Source organism: Stegostoma tigrinum, chromosome 38, assembly GCF_030684315.1.
Source record: "Stegostoma tigrinum isolate sSteTig4 chromosome 38, sSteTig4.hap1, whole genome shotgun sequence".
NCBI lineage: Eukaryota > Metazoa > Chordata > Chondrichthyes > Orectolobiformes > Stegostomatidae > Stegostoma > Stegostoma tigrinum.
Window position 1 is genome coordinate 25,539,576 of NC_081391.1, and position 13,541 is coordinate 25,553,116.

Sequence of the window (13,541 nt, forward strand, 5' to 3'; positions counted from 1 at the left end):
CAGCTATGGTTAACTTACCATTTTTGAGTTTTTGCATCTCTAAACTATGTCATAGTTCTTTAAAGACTGTCCAATGCCAATGTACTATCATGCCCTTTAATGTATTTTTCCAGTCCCCCTCAGTTTCCTGGTTTCATAATCTCCCTTCAGTAAATTTTCAGATGCTTCAGATTGGCTAAGTTCACTTTCAATCATCATGTAAAATTCTAACATATTGCTGTCACTCATCCAGAAAGATTCTCCTCCAACAAGATTAATTAGCTCTTTCTCACAATTAGATCATGATCTATAGTCAACCCTTCAACATATCGCTCTGGAAGACCATCTGTTACACACCCCAGGAACACATGCTTCCTACCCTCAGTTCCCAGATGTACCCAATCTAAACACAGATCAAAGTCCCCCAAAGTAACTCTTCTGTCCCTGCTACATGCTTCTCTCATCTCCTGATTAATGATATCCCCCACGCTCCCACTACTATTTGGTGGCCTATAAATAACTCGAACCAATATCTGCTGTTTTTTGCTGTTTCTTAGTACCAAATTTCACACATTGTTTCTCTGATCTGAGATCCTCCTTTACTAATGCACTTATCCCATCCCTGATCATCAGTACAACCACACTTCCTGCTCCACCTTGCCTGATTTCCTAAATGACAAGTGCCCTTCAATATTCCATTCCCTGTCCTGGTCACAGGGTCACCATGTTTCTGTAAGGGTCATTAAATCATGCCCACATATTTATGCCTTTAGATTAGATTAGATTCCCTAGTGTGGAAACAGGCCCTTCGGCCCAACAAGTCCACACCACCTCTTGAAGCATACCACCCAGACCCATCCCCCTATAACCCACACACCCCTGAACACTACGGGCAATTTAGCATGTCCAATCCCCCTAGTCTGCACATCTTTGGATTGTGGGAGGAAACCGGAGCACCCGGAGGAAACCCACGCAGACACAGGGAGAATGTGCAAACTCCACACAGACAGTCACCCGAGGCTGGAATCGAACCCGGGTCCCTGGCGCTGTGAGGCTGCAGTGCTAACCACTGAGCCACCGTGTCATCTTTGTTGCAAATGCTGAACGCTGTTAGGTAGAGTGCCCGAACTTTGTCTTTTTGATGTCATGCCACAGTCAACGCATACTCTATACTCGGCTTTATTTCGCCTGTCTTCTAATCTCCATAGCAGCTTTTTTATTTCCTGATACTCACTTTCACTCAGTTTGTGTTACTCCCTCAGGGTCCCGCCACCCTGACAAGCTAGTTTAAACACATCCTAGCAACACGAGCAAATCACCCCGAGAGGATATCACTCATAGTCCTGTTAAGTTGTAACCTATCCCGCCTTAACCACAAGACGTAGGAGCAGAAATTAGGCCATTCAGTCCATCAAATCTGCTCCACCATTCAATCATGGCTGATAAATTACTCACTCCATTCTCCCCCTTTCTTCCCATAAGCCGTGATCCCCTTGACAATCAAGAGCCAATCTATGACCGTCTTAAATGTACTCAATGACCTGGCCTCCACAGCCTTCTGTGGCAGTGAATTCCACATATTCACCGCTTTCTGGCTGAAGAAGTTCCTCCTTATCTCTGTTCTAAAAGGTCTTCTCCTTATTCTTAGGCTGTGCCCTCAGGTCCCAGTCTCTCGTACCAATGAAAAGATCTTGCCAACATCCACTCCAGGCCATACAGTATTCTGTAAGTTTCAATTAGATCCCCCTCATCCCTCTAAACAGAGTCCTCAAACGTTCCTCGTATGTTAAGCTTTTCGTTCCTGGGACTATTCAACCCCTCTGAACCCACTCCAGGGCCAGTACATCCTTCCTGAGATTTGGGGCCCAAAACTGCACACAATACTCCAAATGTGGCCTGACCAGAGCCTTATACAGCCTCAGAAGTACATCCCTGCTTTCATATTCAAGTCGTCTCAAAATAAATGCCAAAGTTGTATTTGCCTTCCTGACTACTGACAACCTTCAAGTTTACCTTGAGAGGGAGGGCTTCAGATATGTAGATAATTGGGATGCCTTCTGGGGAGGGTGGGACCTGTACAAGAAGGACGGGTTGCATCTGAACTGGAAGGGGACCAATGTCCTGGGTGGAAGGTTTGCTCGAGTAGTTCGAGAGGGTTTAAACTAGTATGGCAGGGGGGTGGGAACCTGAGCTGTATACCGGAGGTGAGAGTTGATGCAGGTGAGGCAGTAGCAAGAGGTAGACCAGCTAGTGGGAAGGATTTTCCTGGGAAGGAACCAAGGGATCGGTTAAAGTGTGTTTGCTTTAACTCAAGGAGTATCAGGAATAAAAGTGCTGAACTTAGAGCATGGATCAGTACCTGGTGCTATGATGTTGTGGCCATAACAGAGACATGGGTTTCTCATGGGCAGGAATGGTTGCTGGATGTTCCAGGGTTGAGAGCATTTAAAAAGAATAGGGAGGGGGGAAAAAGAGGAGGGGGTGTAGCACTACTAATCAGAGAGGGTATCACAGCTACAGAAGCTTCCATTGTCGGGGAAGATCTGCCTACTGAGTCAGTATGGGTGGAAATTAGGAACAGCAAGGGAGTAGTCACCTCGTTAGGGGTTTACTACAGGCCCCCCAATAGTAGCAGGGAGATTGAAGAAAGCATAGGTCGTTAGATTTTGGAAAAGTGTGGACGCAGTAGGGTTGTTGTAATGGGTGACTTTAACTTTCCTAATATTGATTGGAACCTCCTTCGAGCAGAAGATTTGAATGGAGCTGTTTTTGTAAGGTGTGTTCAGGTGGGTTTCCTAACGCAGTACATTGACAGGCTGACGAGGGGAGAGGCCGTTCTAGACTTGGTGCTCGGAAACGAGCCGGGGCAGGTATCAGATCTTGTGGTGGGAGAGCATTTTGGTGATAGTGACCATAACTGCCTCACATTCTACATAGCCATGGAGAAGGAGAGGATTAGGCAAAATGGGAGGATATTTAATTGGGGAAGAGGAAACTATGACGCAATTAGACATGAGTTAGGAACAATGGACTGGGAGCAATTGTTCCATGGTAAGGGCACTGTAGACATGTGGAGACTGTTTAAGGAACAGTTGTTGCGAGTGATGAGTAAATATGTCCCTCTGAGACAGGCAAGAAGGGGTAAGATAAAGGAACCTTGGATGACGAGAGCGGTGGAGCTTCTTGTGAAAAGGAAGAAGGTAGCTTACATAAGGTGGAGGAAGCTAGGGTCAAGTTCAGCTAGAGAGGATTACACGCAGGCAAGGAAGGAGCTCAAAAATGGTCTGAGGAGAGCCAGGAGGGGGCACGAGAAAGGCTTGGCAGAACGGATTAGGGAGAACTCAATGGCACTTTACACTTATGTGAGGAATAAGAAAATGGTCAAAGAAAGAGTAGGGCCGATCGGGGATAGCATAGGGAACCTGTGTGTGGAGTCTGAGGAGGTAGGGGAAGCCCTAAATGAGTTTTTTGATTCTGTCTTTATGAAAGAAACGAACTTTGTAGTGAATGAAACCTTTGAAGAGCAGGTGTGCATGCTGGAATGGATAGAGATAGAGGAAGCTGGTGTGCTGAAAATTTTGTCAAACATTAAGATTGACAAGTCTCCAGGCCCGGACCAGATTTGTCCTCGGCTGCTTTGGGAAACGAGAAATGCAATTGCTTCGCCACTTGCGAGGATCTTTGCATCCTCGCTCTCCACTGGAGTCGTACCTGAGGACTGGAGAGAGGCAAATGTAATTCCTCTCTTCAAGAAAGGAAATAGGGAAATCCCCGGCAATTACAGACCAGTAAGTCTCACGTCTGTCGTCTGCAAGGTGTTAGAAAGGATTCTGAGGGATAGGATTTATGACCATCTGGAAAAGCATGGCTTGATCAAATGCAGTCAACACGGCTTTGTGAGGGGCAGGTCATGCCTCACAAACCTTATCGAGTTCTTTGAGGATGTGACTAGAAAAGTTGATGAGGGTCGAGCTGTGGATGTGGTGTATATGGACTTCAGTAAGGCATTTGATAAGGTTCCCCATGGTAGGCTCATTCAGAAGGTCAGGAGGAATGAGATACAGGGGAACTTAGCTGCTTGGATACAGAATTGGCTGGCCAACAGAAGGCAGCAAGTGGTAGTAGAAGGAAAATATTCTGCCTGGAAGTCAGTGGTGAGTGGTGTTCCACAGGGCTCTGTCCTTGGGCCTCTACTGTTTGTAATTTTTATTAATGACTTGGATGAGGGGATTGAAGGATGGGTCAGCAAGTTTGCAGACGACACAAAGGTCGGAGGTGTCGTTGACAGTATAGAGGGCTGTTGTAGGCTGCAGCAGGACATTGACAGGATGCAGAGATGGGCTGAGATGTGGCAGATGGAGTTCAACCTGGATAAATGCGAGGTGATGCATTTTGGAAGGTCGAATTTGAAAGCTGAGTACAGGATTAAGGATAGGATACTTGGCAGTGTGGAGGAACAGAGGGATCTTGGTGTGCAGATACATAGATCCCTTAAAATGGCCACCCAAGTGGACAGGGTTGTTAAGAAAGCATATGGTGTTTTGGCTTTCATTAACAGGGGGATTGAGTTTAACAGTCGTGAGATCTTGTCGCAGCTCTATAAAACTTTGATTAGACCGCACTTGGAATACTGCGTCCAGTTCTGGTCGCCCTATTATAGGAAAGATGTGGATGCTTTGGAGAGGGTTCAGAGGAGGTTTACCAGGATGCTGCCTGGACTGATGGGCTTATCTTATGAAGAGAGGTTGACTGAGCTCGGACTTTTTTCATTGGAGAAAGGGAAGAGGAGAGGGGTCCTAATTGAGGTATACAAGATAATGACAGGCATAGGTAGAGTTGATAGCCAGAGACTATTTCCCAGGGCAGAAATGGCTAACACGAGGGGTCACAGTTTTAAGCTGGTTGGAGCAAAGTATAGAGGGGATGTCAGAGGTGGGTTCTTTACACAGAGTTGTGAGAGCATGGAATGCGTTGCCAGCAGCAGTTGTGGAAGCAAGGTCATTGGGGTCATTTAAGAGACTGCTGGACATGCATATGGTCACAGAAATTTGAGGGTGCATACATGAGGATCAATGATCGGCACAACATCGTGGGCTGAAGGGCCTGTTCTGTGCTGTACGGTTCTATGTTCTAAACATGGACTAGAACTCACAAGTTTCTTTGCACTTCAGACTTCTGAATTTTCTCCCCATACCTGCCCCAGAAAACTAAAGCCATTCTGTCCCTCCTACACCAGCTCTTCAATCCCGTTCAATCAATCAATCAATCCCCATTCTGTTCTTTTGCTCACTAGCACATAGTACCCACGGTATTCCTGAGATTACTCCTTAAGGTTCTGCTATTGAATTTCCTTTCTAACTCACTGAAATCTGATTTCAGGCTTCATTCCTATGTCATTGTTATCACAGAACAGTTCAGCACAGGAACAGGCCCTTTAGGTCACCATGTCTGTGCTGACCATGATGCTATTCTAAACTAATCCCGTCTGCCTGCACACGCTCCCTATCTCTGTATTCCCTGCCTTTGTGTGTCTGTCTAAATGGCTCTTAAACATTGCTATCAAATCTGATCCTACCGCCTCCCTGGGCAGCACATTCCAAGCAGGTACCATCCTGTGTAAAAAATGCTTTCCTTGCACAGATCCTTTAAATCTACCCCCCCCCTCCCCCACCCCACCCCACCCCGTCATCTTAAAGCTATGCCCCGTAGTATTTGACATTTCAATCCAGGGAAAAAGACTCCAAGCTATCCATCTGATCCTTGCCTCTCATAATTTTATACACTTTTATCAGTCGCAGCCTCAACCTTCGACACTCGAGCAAAAACAATCCAAGTTTTTCCAACCTCACCTTATAGCTAATTCACTTCAATCCAGGCAACATCCTGGTAAACTTCTTCTGCACCCTCACCAAAACCTCCACATCCTTCCTACAGTATGGCAACAAGATCTAGCACAGTATCGTAAAAGTGGCCTAAAGTCTTATACAGTTTATGCTCAATGCCCTGACTGATAACCTAAGGGACAACGTTTTCACACAGAGGGTGGTATGTGTACAAAACAAGCTGCCAGAGGAAGTGGTGGAGGCTGGTACAATTCCAACATTTAAAAGGCATCTGGATGGGTACATGAATAAGGAGGGTTCAGAGGGACATGGGCCAAACACTGGCAAATAGGACTGGATTAATCTCAGCCTCCCCCAGGAGGTTTTCCAGAACCAGAAATGCTACTGTTCAGCCAATTTGATTCACCCAGTGTAATATCAAGAAACAGCTGGAGGGACTGGATACTGCAAAGGATACAAGCCCAAACAATATTCCCGCAAGACAACTTGTGAAGCCTTCAACCTGGCTGCTCCAATACAGTGTCACACTGGCATCTAACTAATAATATAGAAAATTCTGTTCTGTTCATAAGACCATAAGACATAGGAGTGGAAGTAAGGCCATTCGGCCCATCAAGTCCACTCCACCATTTAAATCATGGCTGATGGGCATTTCAACACCACTTCCCTGCACTCTCCCCGTAGCCCTTGATTCCTTCTGTGATCAAGAATTTGTCGATCTCTGCCTTGAAGGCACCCAACATCCCGGCCACCACTGCACTCGGCGGCAATGAATTCCACAAGCCCACCATTCTCTGGCTGAAGAAATGTCGCCTCATTTCACTTTTAAGTTTACCCCCTCTAATTTTAAGGCTGTGCCCACGGGTCCTAGTCTCCCCGCCTAACGGAAACAACTTCCTAGCATCCACCCCTTCTAAACCATACATTATCTTGTAAGTTTCTATTAGATCTCTCCTCAACCTTCTAAACTCTAATGAGTACAATCCCAGGATCCTTAGCCGTTCATCATATGCTAAATCTACCTTTCCAGGGATCATCCGTGTGAATCTCCGCTGGACACGCTCCAGGGCTAGTATGTCCTTCCTGAGGTGTGGGGCCCACAATGAGGTGTTCACAAGTCAACCCAGCCAATTACTGCCCACCAATACACTCAATCATCAGCTAAGTGATGGAAGGTGTCATTAACAGAGCTATCAAGCAGCATCTGCTCAGCAACCTGCTCAGTGACGTACAGTTTGGGTTCTGCCAGGGCCACTCAACATCGAAACATGGGCAGAAAGGCTGAATCCCAGAGGTGAGACGGAAGCGGCTAACTTTGACAGTAAGTCCACATTTGACCAAGTGTGGCATCAAGGAACCAGAGCAAATCTGGTATCGATGGGAATCGGGGGGGGCAAACTCTCTGTTGCTTGAAGTCATTCCACGCACAAGGAAGATGGTCGTGATTATGGGAGGTCAGTCAACTCAGCTCCATGGCATCTCTGCAGGAGTTGCTCAGGGTAATGTCCGAGGCCCAAGCATCTTCAGCTGCTTCATCAATAACCTTCCCTCCATCAGAAGGTCATAAATGGGGATGTTCGCCAACAATTGCACAATGTTCAGCATCAATGGTGGCCCCTCAGTTATTGAACCAATCCGTATCCAAATGCAACAAGATCTGGAGAGGCTTGGGCTGACAAGTGGCAAGTAACACTGTGGCACACAACTGCCAGGCAATGACCTTCTCCAACAAGAGAGAATGTCCTCTTGATATTCAGCAACATTGTTACTACTGAATCTTACCACTGACCAGAAACAGAACTGGTTCAGCAATATAAATACAGTAGGTATATTGCACAGGTTAAGAATCCTGCACGGAGTAACTCACTCCTGACTTCTGAAAAACCTATCCACCATCTACAAGGTATAAAGCCAGGAGTGTGACAGAATACTCCTCCCACTTGCCTAGACAAAAGCAGTTCCAACAACACTCAAGAAGCTTCACACCATACAGGGCAAAGCAGCCCAACTGATTGGCACCGCATCATCACCGATTTCTAGTAGCAGTAGTATGTACCATCTACAAGCTGCACTGCAGTAACTTACGCAGGCTCCTTAGACAGACCCTCCCAAACTCTCAACCTCAACCTTCTTGAAGGATAAGGGCAACAAATCCATGGGAAAACTACTCCCTGTATATTCCCCTGCAATCCACAGACCATGCTGACATGGAAATATATCGCCATTACTTTAACATTGCTAAGTCAAAATCATCAGACCCCTCCCTAACAAAATTGTGGATGTACCTGCAAATCATGGATGAAGAGCTTCAAGAGGCCATGCACCACATCATCTCAGGGGCAATAAGGTGAGCAATAAACACTGGCCTCACCAGCGATGCCCACATACTATGAATAAAGAGAAGAAAAATAGTGTCCTCCCAAATAACTGGAGTAACCTGTTCATAGTTCTCCTGGATAAAATGCTTCACCTAGTCTGTGTCGCCCCCATTAATTAGGCTACCTTAGCCAATGTATTCCTAGTTAACCAGGGTAACTTGTTTACTATAGCCTGTCCAATGCAGTCCCAGATAACTAAACTATCCTGCATCCACCTGACCAACCAGGGTAAAAGGTACAGGCTGCTGTGGAAGATGTGTCTGGGCATAGGTTACCAGAGTGTGCGTTCAGCTCAGAACCACAAGCCTCAAGAGACACCAGGAAGGCCTATTCCTCCCTCATCCTGTTAGCTGTTCTCTGGGGCGTGGGGCGGAAAGCAATGAGGTTTGTTACCACAACAGGACTCAGCGATCCTGCATTTTTCAGAGCAAGCAAACAATTCAGACAGTACCTGCTCAGGATCCCATGACTCCCATAGAGAAGCTTATGCTTGGACATCAAGTGAGGAAACTGCAACGGGATGGTAACATTCCCCTTCCCACTGCAATGCACCTCACCCTGCTCCTAGCCCACAGTCTAACAGCACTCACCATGAACACTCTAATAAAACATATGGCTGAATGAACAGTGTCTCTCATCTTCACAGGAGCAAAGAAAGTACTGCAAAGCCCTCAAACACCAGGCATACCATTTCACAGGTACATTATAAATGTGAAGATAGGGACCACAATCTTAAATACTCCAATTACAATCCATCTCCAACACTCACTTCTTGCATTCCATCAATCACTAGTTCTCACAAAAGAATTGAAAATAGAGTCATCATGGCCCACGTGTTCATTCAGGAAGACCACACTGACACTAAACTGGAGTAGAGGCTTTATCTCCAGAAACTGATCGCTGATCTCACTCAGGTCCAGAGGCTGGGTACTGCTTTTGGCCTCAATATGCGGATTAACGTTAGGTGGGACGGAGGGACTGGAAGGAGACAGCAGCTGCAAGGTTTTTACCTCGGACCATATCGAGAAACCTGGCTGAGAAAGCTGACAGATGAGGAAAGATAAAGATTTAAGGAACGATAACTCTACTCTCTAGATTTCAGAATAATGTGAAGTGATCTCATTGTAACATACAGGATTCTTAACAGGTTTTACAGGGTAAATGTTGAGGCCATTTCCTCTCATGAGAAAGTCTAGAATTAGTGGGCATAGTAGAATAAAGGGACACCAATTTAAGACTGAGGCAAGAAGGAATTTCTTCTGAGAGGGTTGAGAGACTTTTGAACTCCTTGCCACAGAGAGCTGTGAAAGCAGAGTCTTGTGAATATTTAAGACTGAGATAGATTCTTGACCAGTCAGGAATCAAGGCTTACAGAGAAAGGGCAGGAAAGTGGACATGAGGAATGTCATGGATCAGGCATGATCCTATTGCATGGTGTAGTCAAGGGGCCAAACAGCCTCCTGCTATTCTTGTGTCATATGGTCTTAGCACAGTCACGCAGGATAGGGTTCAGGAGTGACACACTCCAGAGCCAAAGAGTTTGTAACCACCAACTGCTCAGATACATGCACAAGTGCTAACGGCAGACATCGTCAGGTACTGGGTATGCAGTTACTGCATTCCACTGCGGAGGGAAGTGGCATCAGAAGGTGAAGGCAATGTAAACACTCACCGATAATAACATGAGGCTTCTTTGCCAGAGCGAGACTCTGTGACATCATATCAATTCCACCCACTATCACCGCTGTAAGCAAAAAACAAATCTTTCAGATTATCACAGAAAGCAGAACCTCACCATCACACCGAGGTCAAAGCAATTCGTCAAAACCCAAAACATTTTGGAAAGCTTTAACCAGAAAACGTGCTAAACAAACACAATCTTATTAAATGGGTCAGTGTGGTGGGGCCAATAGTTGCTTCTTGCATTATCATTCAGTATCCACATTTCATTACACAAATTGAGTCAGGTTCAGCCTATCGTTACCTTTAGTTATTCATTTTTAGGCCAGGGCAGTTGTTAATTGGGGATATCAGGTGCTACATTACAGAGTTAGGCGATGATCAAAATACCCATCAATGCCTCATGTGAAAACCTCACCAATCAACCACATCATCTCTGATCAAAACCCAGCTTAGCGCATGTCTCATTCCCGCTCTGGCCTCAATCAAGTCAGTACTGACCGGATTTCACTCCAATGGAAGAGCCTAAAGCTTCAAATTGCTCTGAGATCTGAAACGCGAGCTCCCGGGTTGGTGTCAGGACAAGTGCAAACAGGCGCTGGGGTTTCTCCAAGAGAGCCTGCAGGATTGGGAGAGCAAAGGCTCCTGTCTTTCCAGAGCCAGTCTCAGCCAGGCCGATGATGTCACGTCCTGAAAGAGAGAGAAGGGCAAGGTAAAACAGGGCTTGACATACAGACTGTCGCTAGATTTAAACTGGATTAGTGAAGTTAACTTCCCAGTGAAAAAGGAAGGATGATGATGCAGAAAGCCGGTCAGTAATTGTGCAAAGTCACCTTGTGAGGAGCAAACTTTCAGGACAACTAGAGCTTGTGATAAAACCAGCTCATTGCTTTCTGGTGTAACAAACACTGCTACAACTTACCACTCCCAACAGCATCTTACACTGTACTGCAAAGAATCACCTGCACAGTGCCTAGCGTCAGATCCAGGTTCCTTTTTAAATGAGCTGAGGATTTCTGCCACAACCACCAAACTGGGCAGTGAATTCCAGACTCGTCACCCTCTGAGTGAAAACGTTTTTGCTCGTCTCCTCTAATTCTTCTATTGGTCATCTTCATTACCAGGAAGTGGCCTCTCTGCTCATGGAAAGCCGGTCTTCCCTGCCCACTCTATCAAAGCTCTTCATTATTTTGTACCTTTCATGAAGTCACCCCTCAGCGTCTGCTGTTCTAAGGAAAACAACACGAGCCCTTCCAACCTTTGGTTTACTGTAACTTTAATGCCCTTGAAGTATTTTTGCAAACCTCCCTGACACATACTCTCCAGCAATTATGTCCTTCTTGTAACGTGGTGACCAGAACAGTACATAAAACTCCAGAAGTGGCCTAACCGGTGTCTTATATTGTTCCAACATAACACCGCTGCTCCTGTATTCAACCCTCATCAAATGAAGGAATGCATTCCATATGCCTTTATCACCTTATCTACCTGCCCTGCCATCTTCAGGGATCTATGGGCACACACTTTGGGTCTCTCACTTTGTCTACCCCTCTCACCAGGCTTCCTCATCTATTGAAGAGGAAACTAAAACTTCTAATTTGAGCCCAGCCATTCAGGGGTGATATTAGGAAGCCTCTCTCCACTCAAAAGGGCAGTGAGAATGTGCCACGTTCTCTCCCACAACAATTGGGGCGGGGAACTGAAAATTTCAAAACAAATCAAAATTTCTTAGAGACAAAGTTAACATGCCCAATCAACAATCTGTCAGCACCTTAAATCAGTTCCGATATAAAGGTCACAGACCTGAAATATTAACTCAGATTTCAATCCACTAATGGTACCTATTTCCAACATTGTCTCTTTTTCGTTCAAATTTCTATCGTCCACAGACATTCTTGAAGTTCTGAATTTCTTATGAGCAGAACTGTTAATCCAGAAATACACAATGTTCTGTGGACCCGAGTTCAAATCCTCCCAAGGCAGACGGTGGAGCTGGAATTCAATTTTAAAAAACTTAATTAAGAATCTAGAATGACCATGAATTCATTGCCAATCGTGTGCTCCTGAGATGCTGCTTGGCCTACTGTTTTCATCCAGCTACACACTTTGTTACGTTGGAAAAACCCATCTGGGTCACTAATGTCCTTTAGGGAAGGAAACTGCCATCCTTACCCGGTCTGGTCAACATGTGTGACTCTAGACCCACAGCAATGTGGTTGACTCTGAACTGTCCCCTGGACAATTAGGGATTGACAATAAATGCTGCCTGGCCAGCAACACCCTCATCCCACAAATGAATAAAGAAAGAAAAAGAATACAAAGATTAATCAAATTAAGGACAACAAATTGGGATACATCATCAATGGTGACTAACTGATTAGAAGTGCAGGATTAAAGACAGAATGGCCTTCTCCTATCCATTGAGCCTCATTTCATCTCAGGGTGTGTTTATGGGCAAGTCTACCAGGTGGTGAAGCAAAGAACATGCATGTGCAGAAATTCAGCAATCGAGACATCACCTGACAATTAATTTAATTCAGCCTTGCTTCAAACCAAAGCTTCCTGCAGAAACGTGCTCATTTTCCCCAACCCAAAACCATATTGCGTGCAGGGAATTTACACGGAGTGATCACAAAGCAGGCTGTTTCCAAATCTTTTCACATTCCTCAGTCTTAAACGAGCTGCAAAGTTCTAACTATGTGAAACCTAATTTCTTTCAGTTCAAGGGATAACAAGGTATAGAGCTGGATGAACACAGCAGGTCCTGCAGCATCAGAGGAGCAGGAAAGCTGATGTTTTGGGCCGAGACCCTATCCGAAACATCAGCTTTCCTGCTCTTCTGGCGCTGCTTGACCTGCTGTGTTCACCCAGCTCTACACCTTGTTATCTCAGATTCGCTAGCATCTGCAGTTCCTACTATCTCTGAAACAATTTCTTTCAGTTCAAGGATCCTTGTCAATTGATGTGATTAGTAAAGGAAGTCAAGATTGTACAAGAATAGCCTTCCTCTTGGGTTATGAGATTGGACATTTGACAGTGAAATAAGCAACAGATTCCAACCAGGAGAATTGCACATTGGAATACATATCTTCAGTTTCAAACATTCACACACAAATCAATCATAGCAGTCATTTTTGGTGACATTACCATTTCTCCTGCAGTAGGAAATATGTGCCATTTGTATAAAAATAACATCCAAGGGTAGGCCATTTGGCCATCAATCATGCTCCATCATTCAGTAACATCTTGACTTATCTGATTTTAACCTCAACTCTACATTCCTGCATATCCCAATATTCTTCCATCCCCTTGGTCATCAAGAATCTATCGCTTCCTTCAAAACACAAAGATTCTGTATGCGCTGCCTTATGAGAAAGGGAATTCGAAAAAGACTCTCAACCAGTTGTGAGAAAAATATGCTTCCTCATCTGTTTAAAAATAAGGGGTCACCCATTTAAAACAGAGACCCCCAGTTCTCAAACCTCCCACAGGAGGAAACATTCTTCAGCCTCCACCCAGCGAAGTCCCCTCAGGATCTTGTATGTTTCATTTCAGTCACCTTTGACTCTTCTAAACTCCAGAGGATATAGGCCCAGCCTTTCTGGCCTTTCCTCATCAGGGAATCCACTCATTTCAGAGATAGTAAGAACAGCCAATGCTG

General features: G+C 45.3%; 1 protein-coding gene across 1 annotated transcript in view; it reads right to left on the reverse strand.

The window, feature by feature from the left end:
- ddx47 (DEAD (Asp-Glu-Ala-Asp) box polypeptide 47) overlaps positions 1-13,541 on the reverse strand; it is a 29,690-nt gene that overhangs the window by 15,891 nt on the left and 258 nt on the right. The window contains exons 2-4 of the mRNA XM_059640743.1: positions 11,684-11,872; positions 10,382-10,622; positions 9,873-9,944 (exon numbers count right to left, since the gene is read on the reverse strand). Of these exons, the coding sequence (XP_059496726.1) occupies positions 9,873-9,944; positions 10,382-10,622; positions 11,684-11,872 (502 nt within the window). The remainder of the gene's footprint in view (positions 1-9,872; positions 9,945-10,381; positions 10,623-11,683; positions 11,873-13,541) is intronic.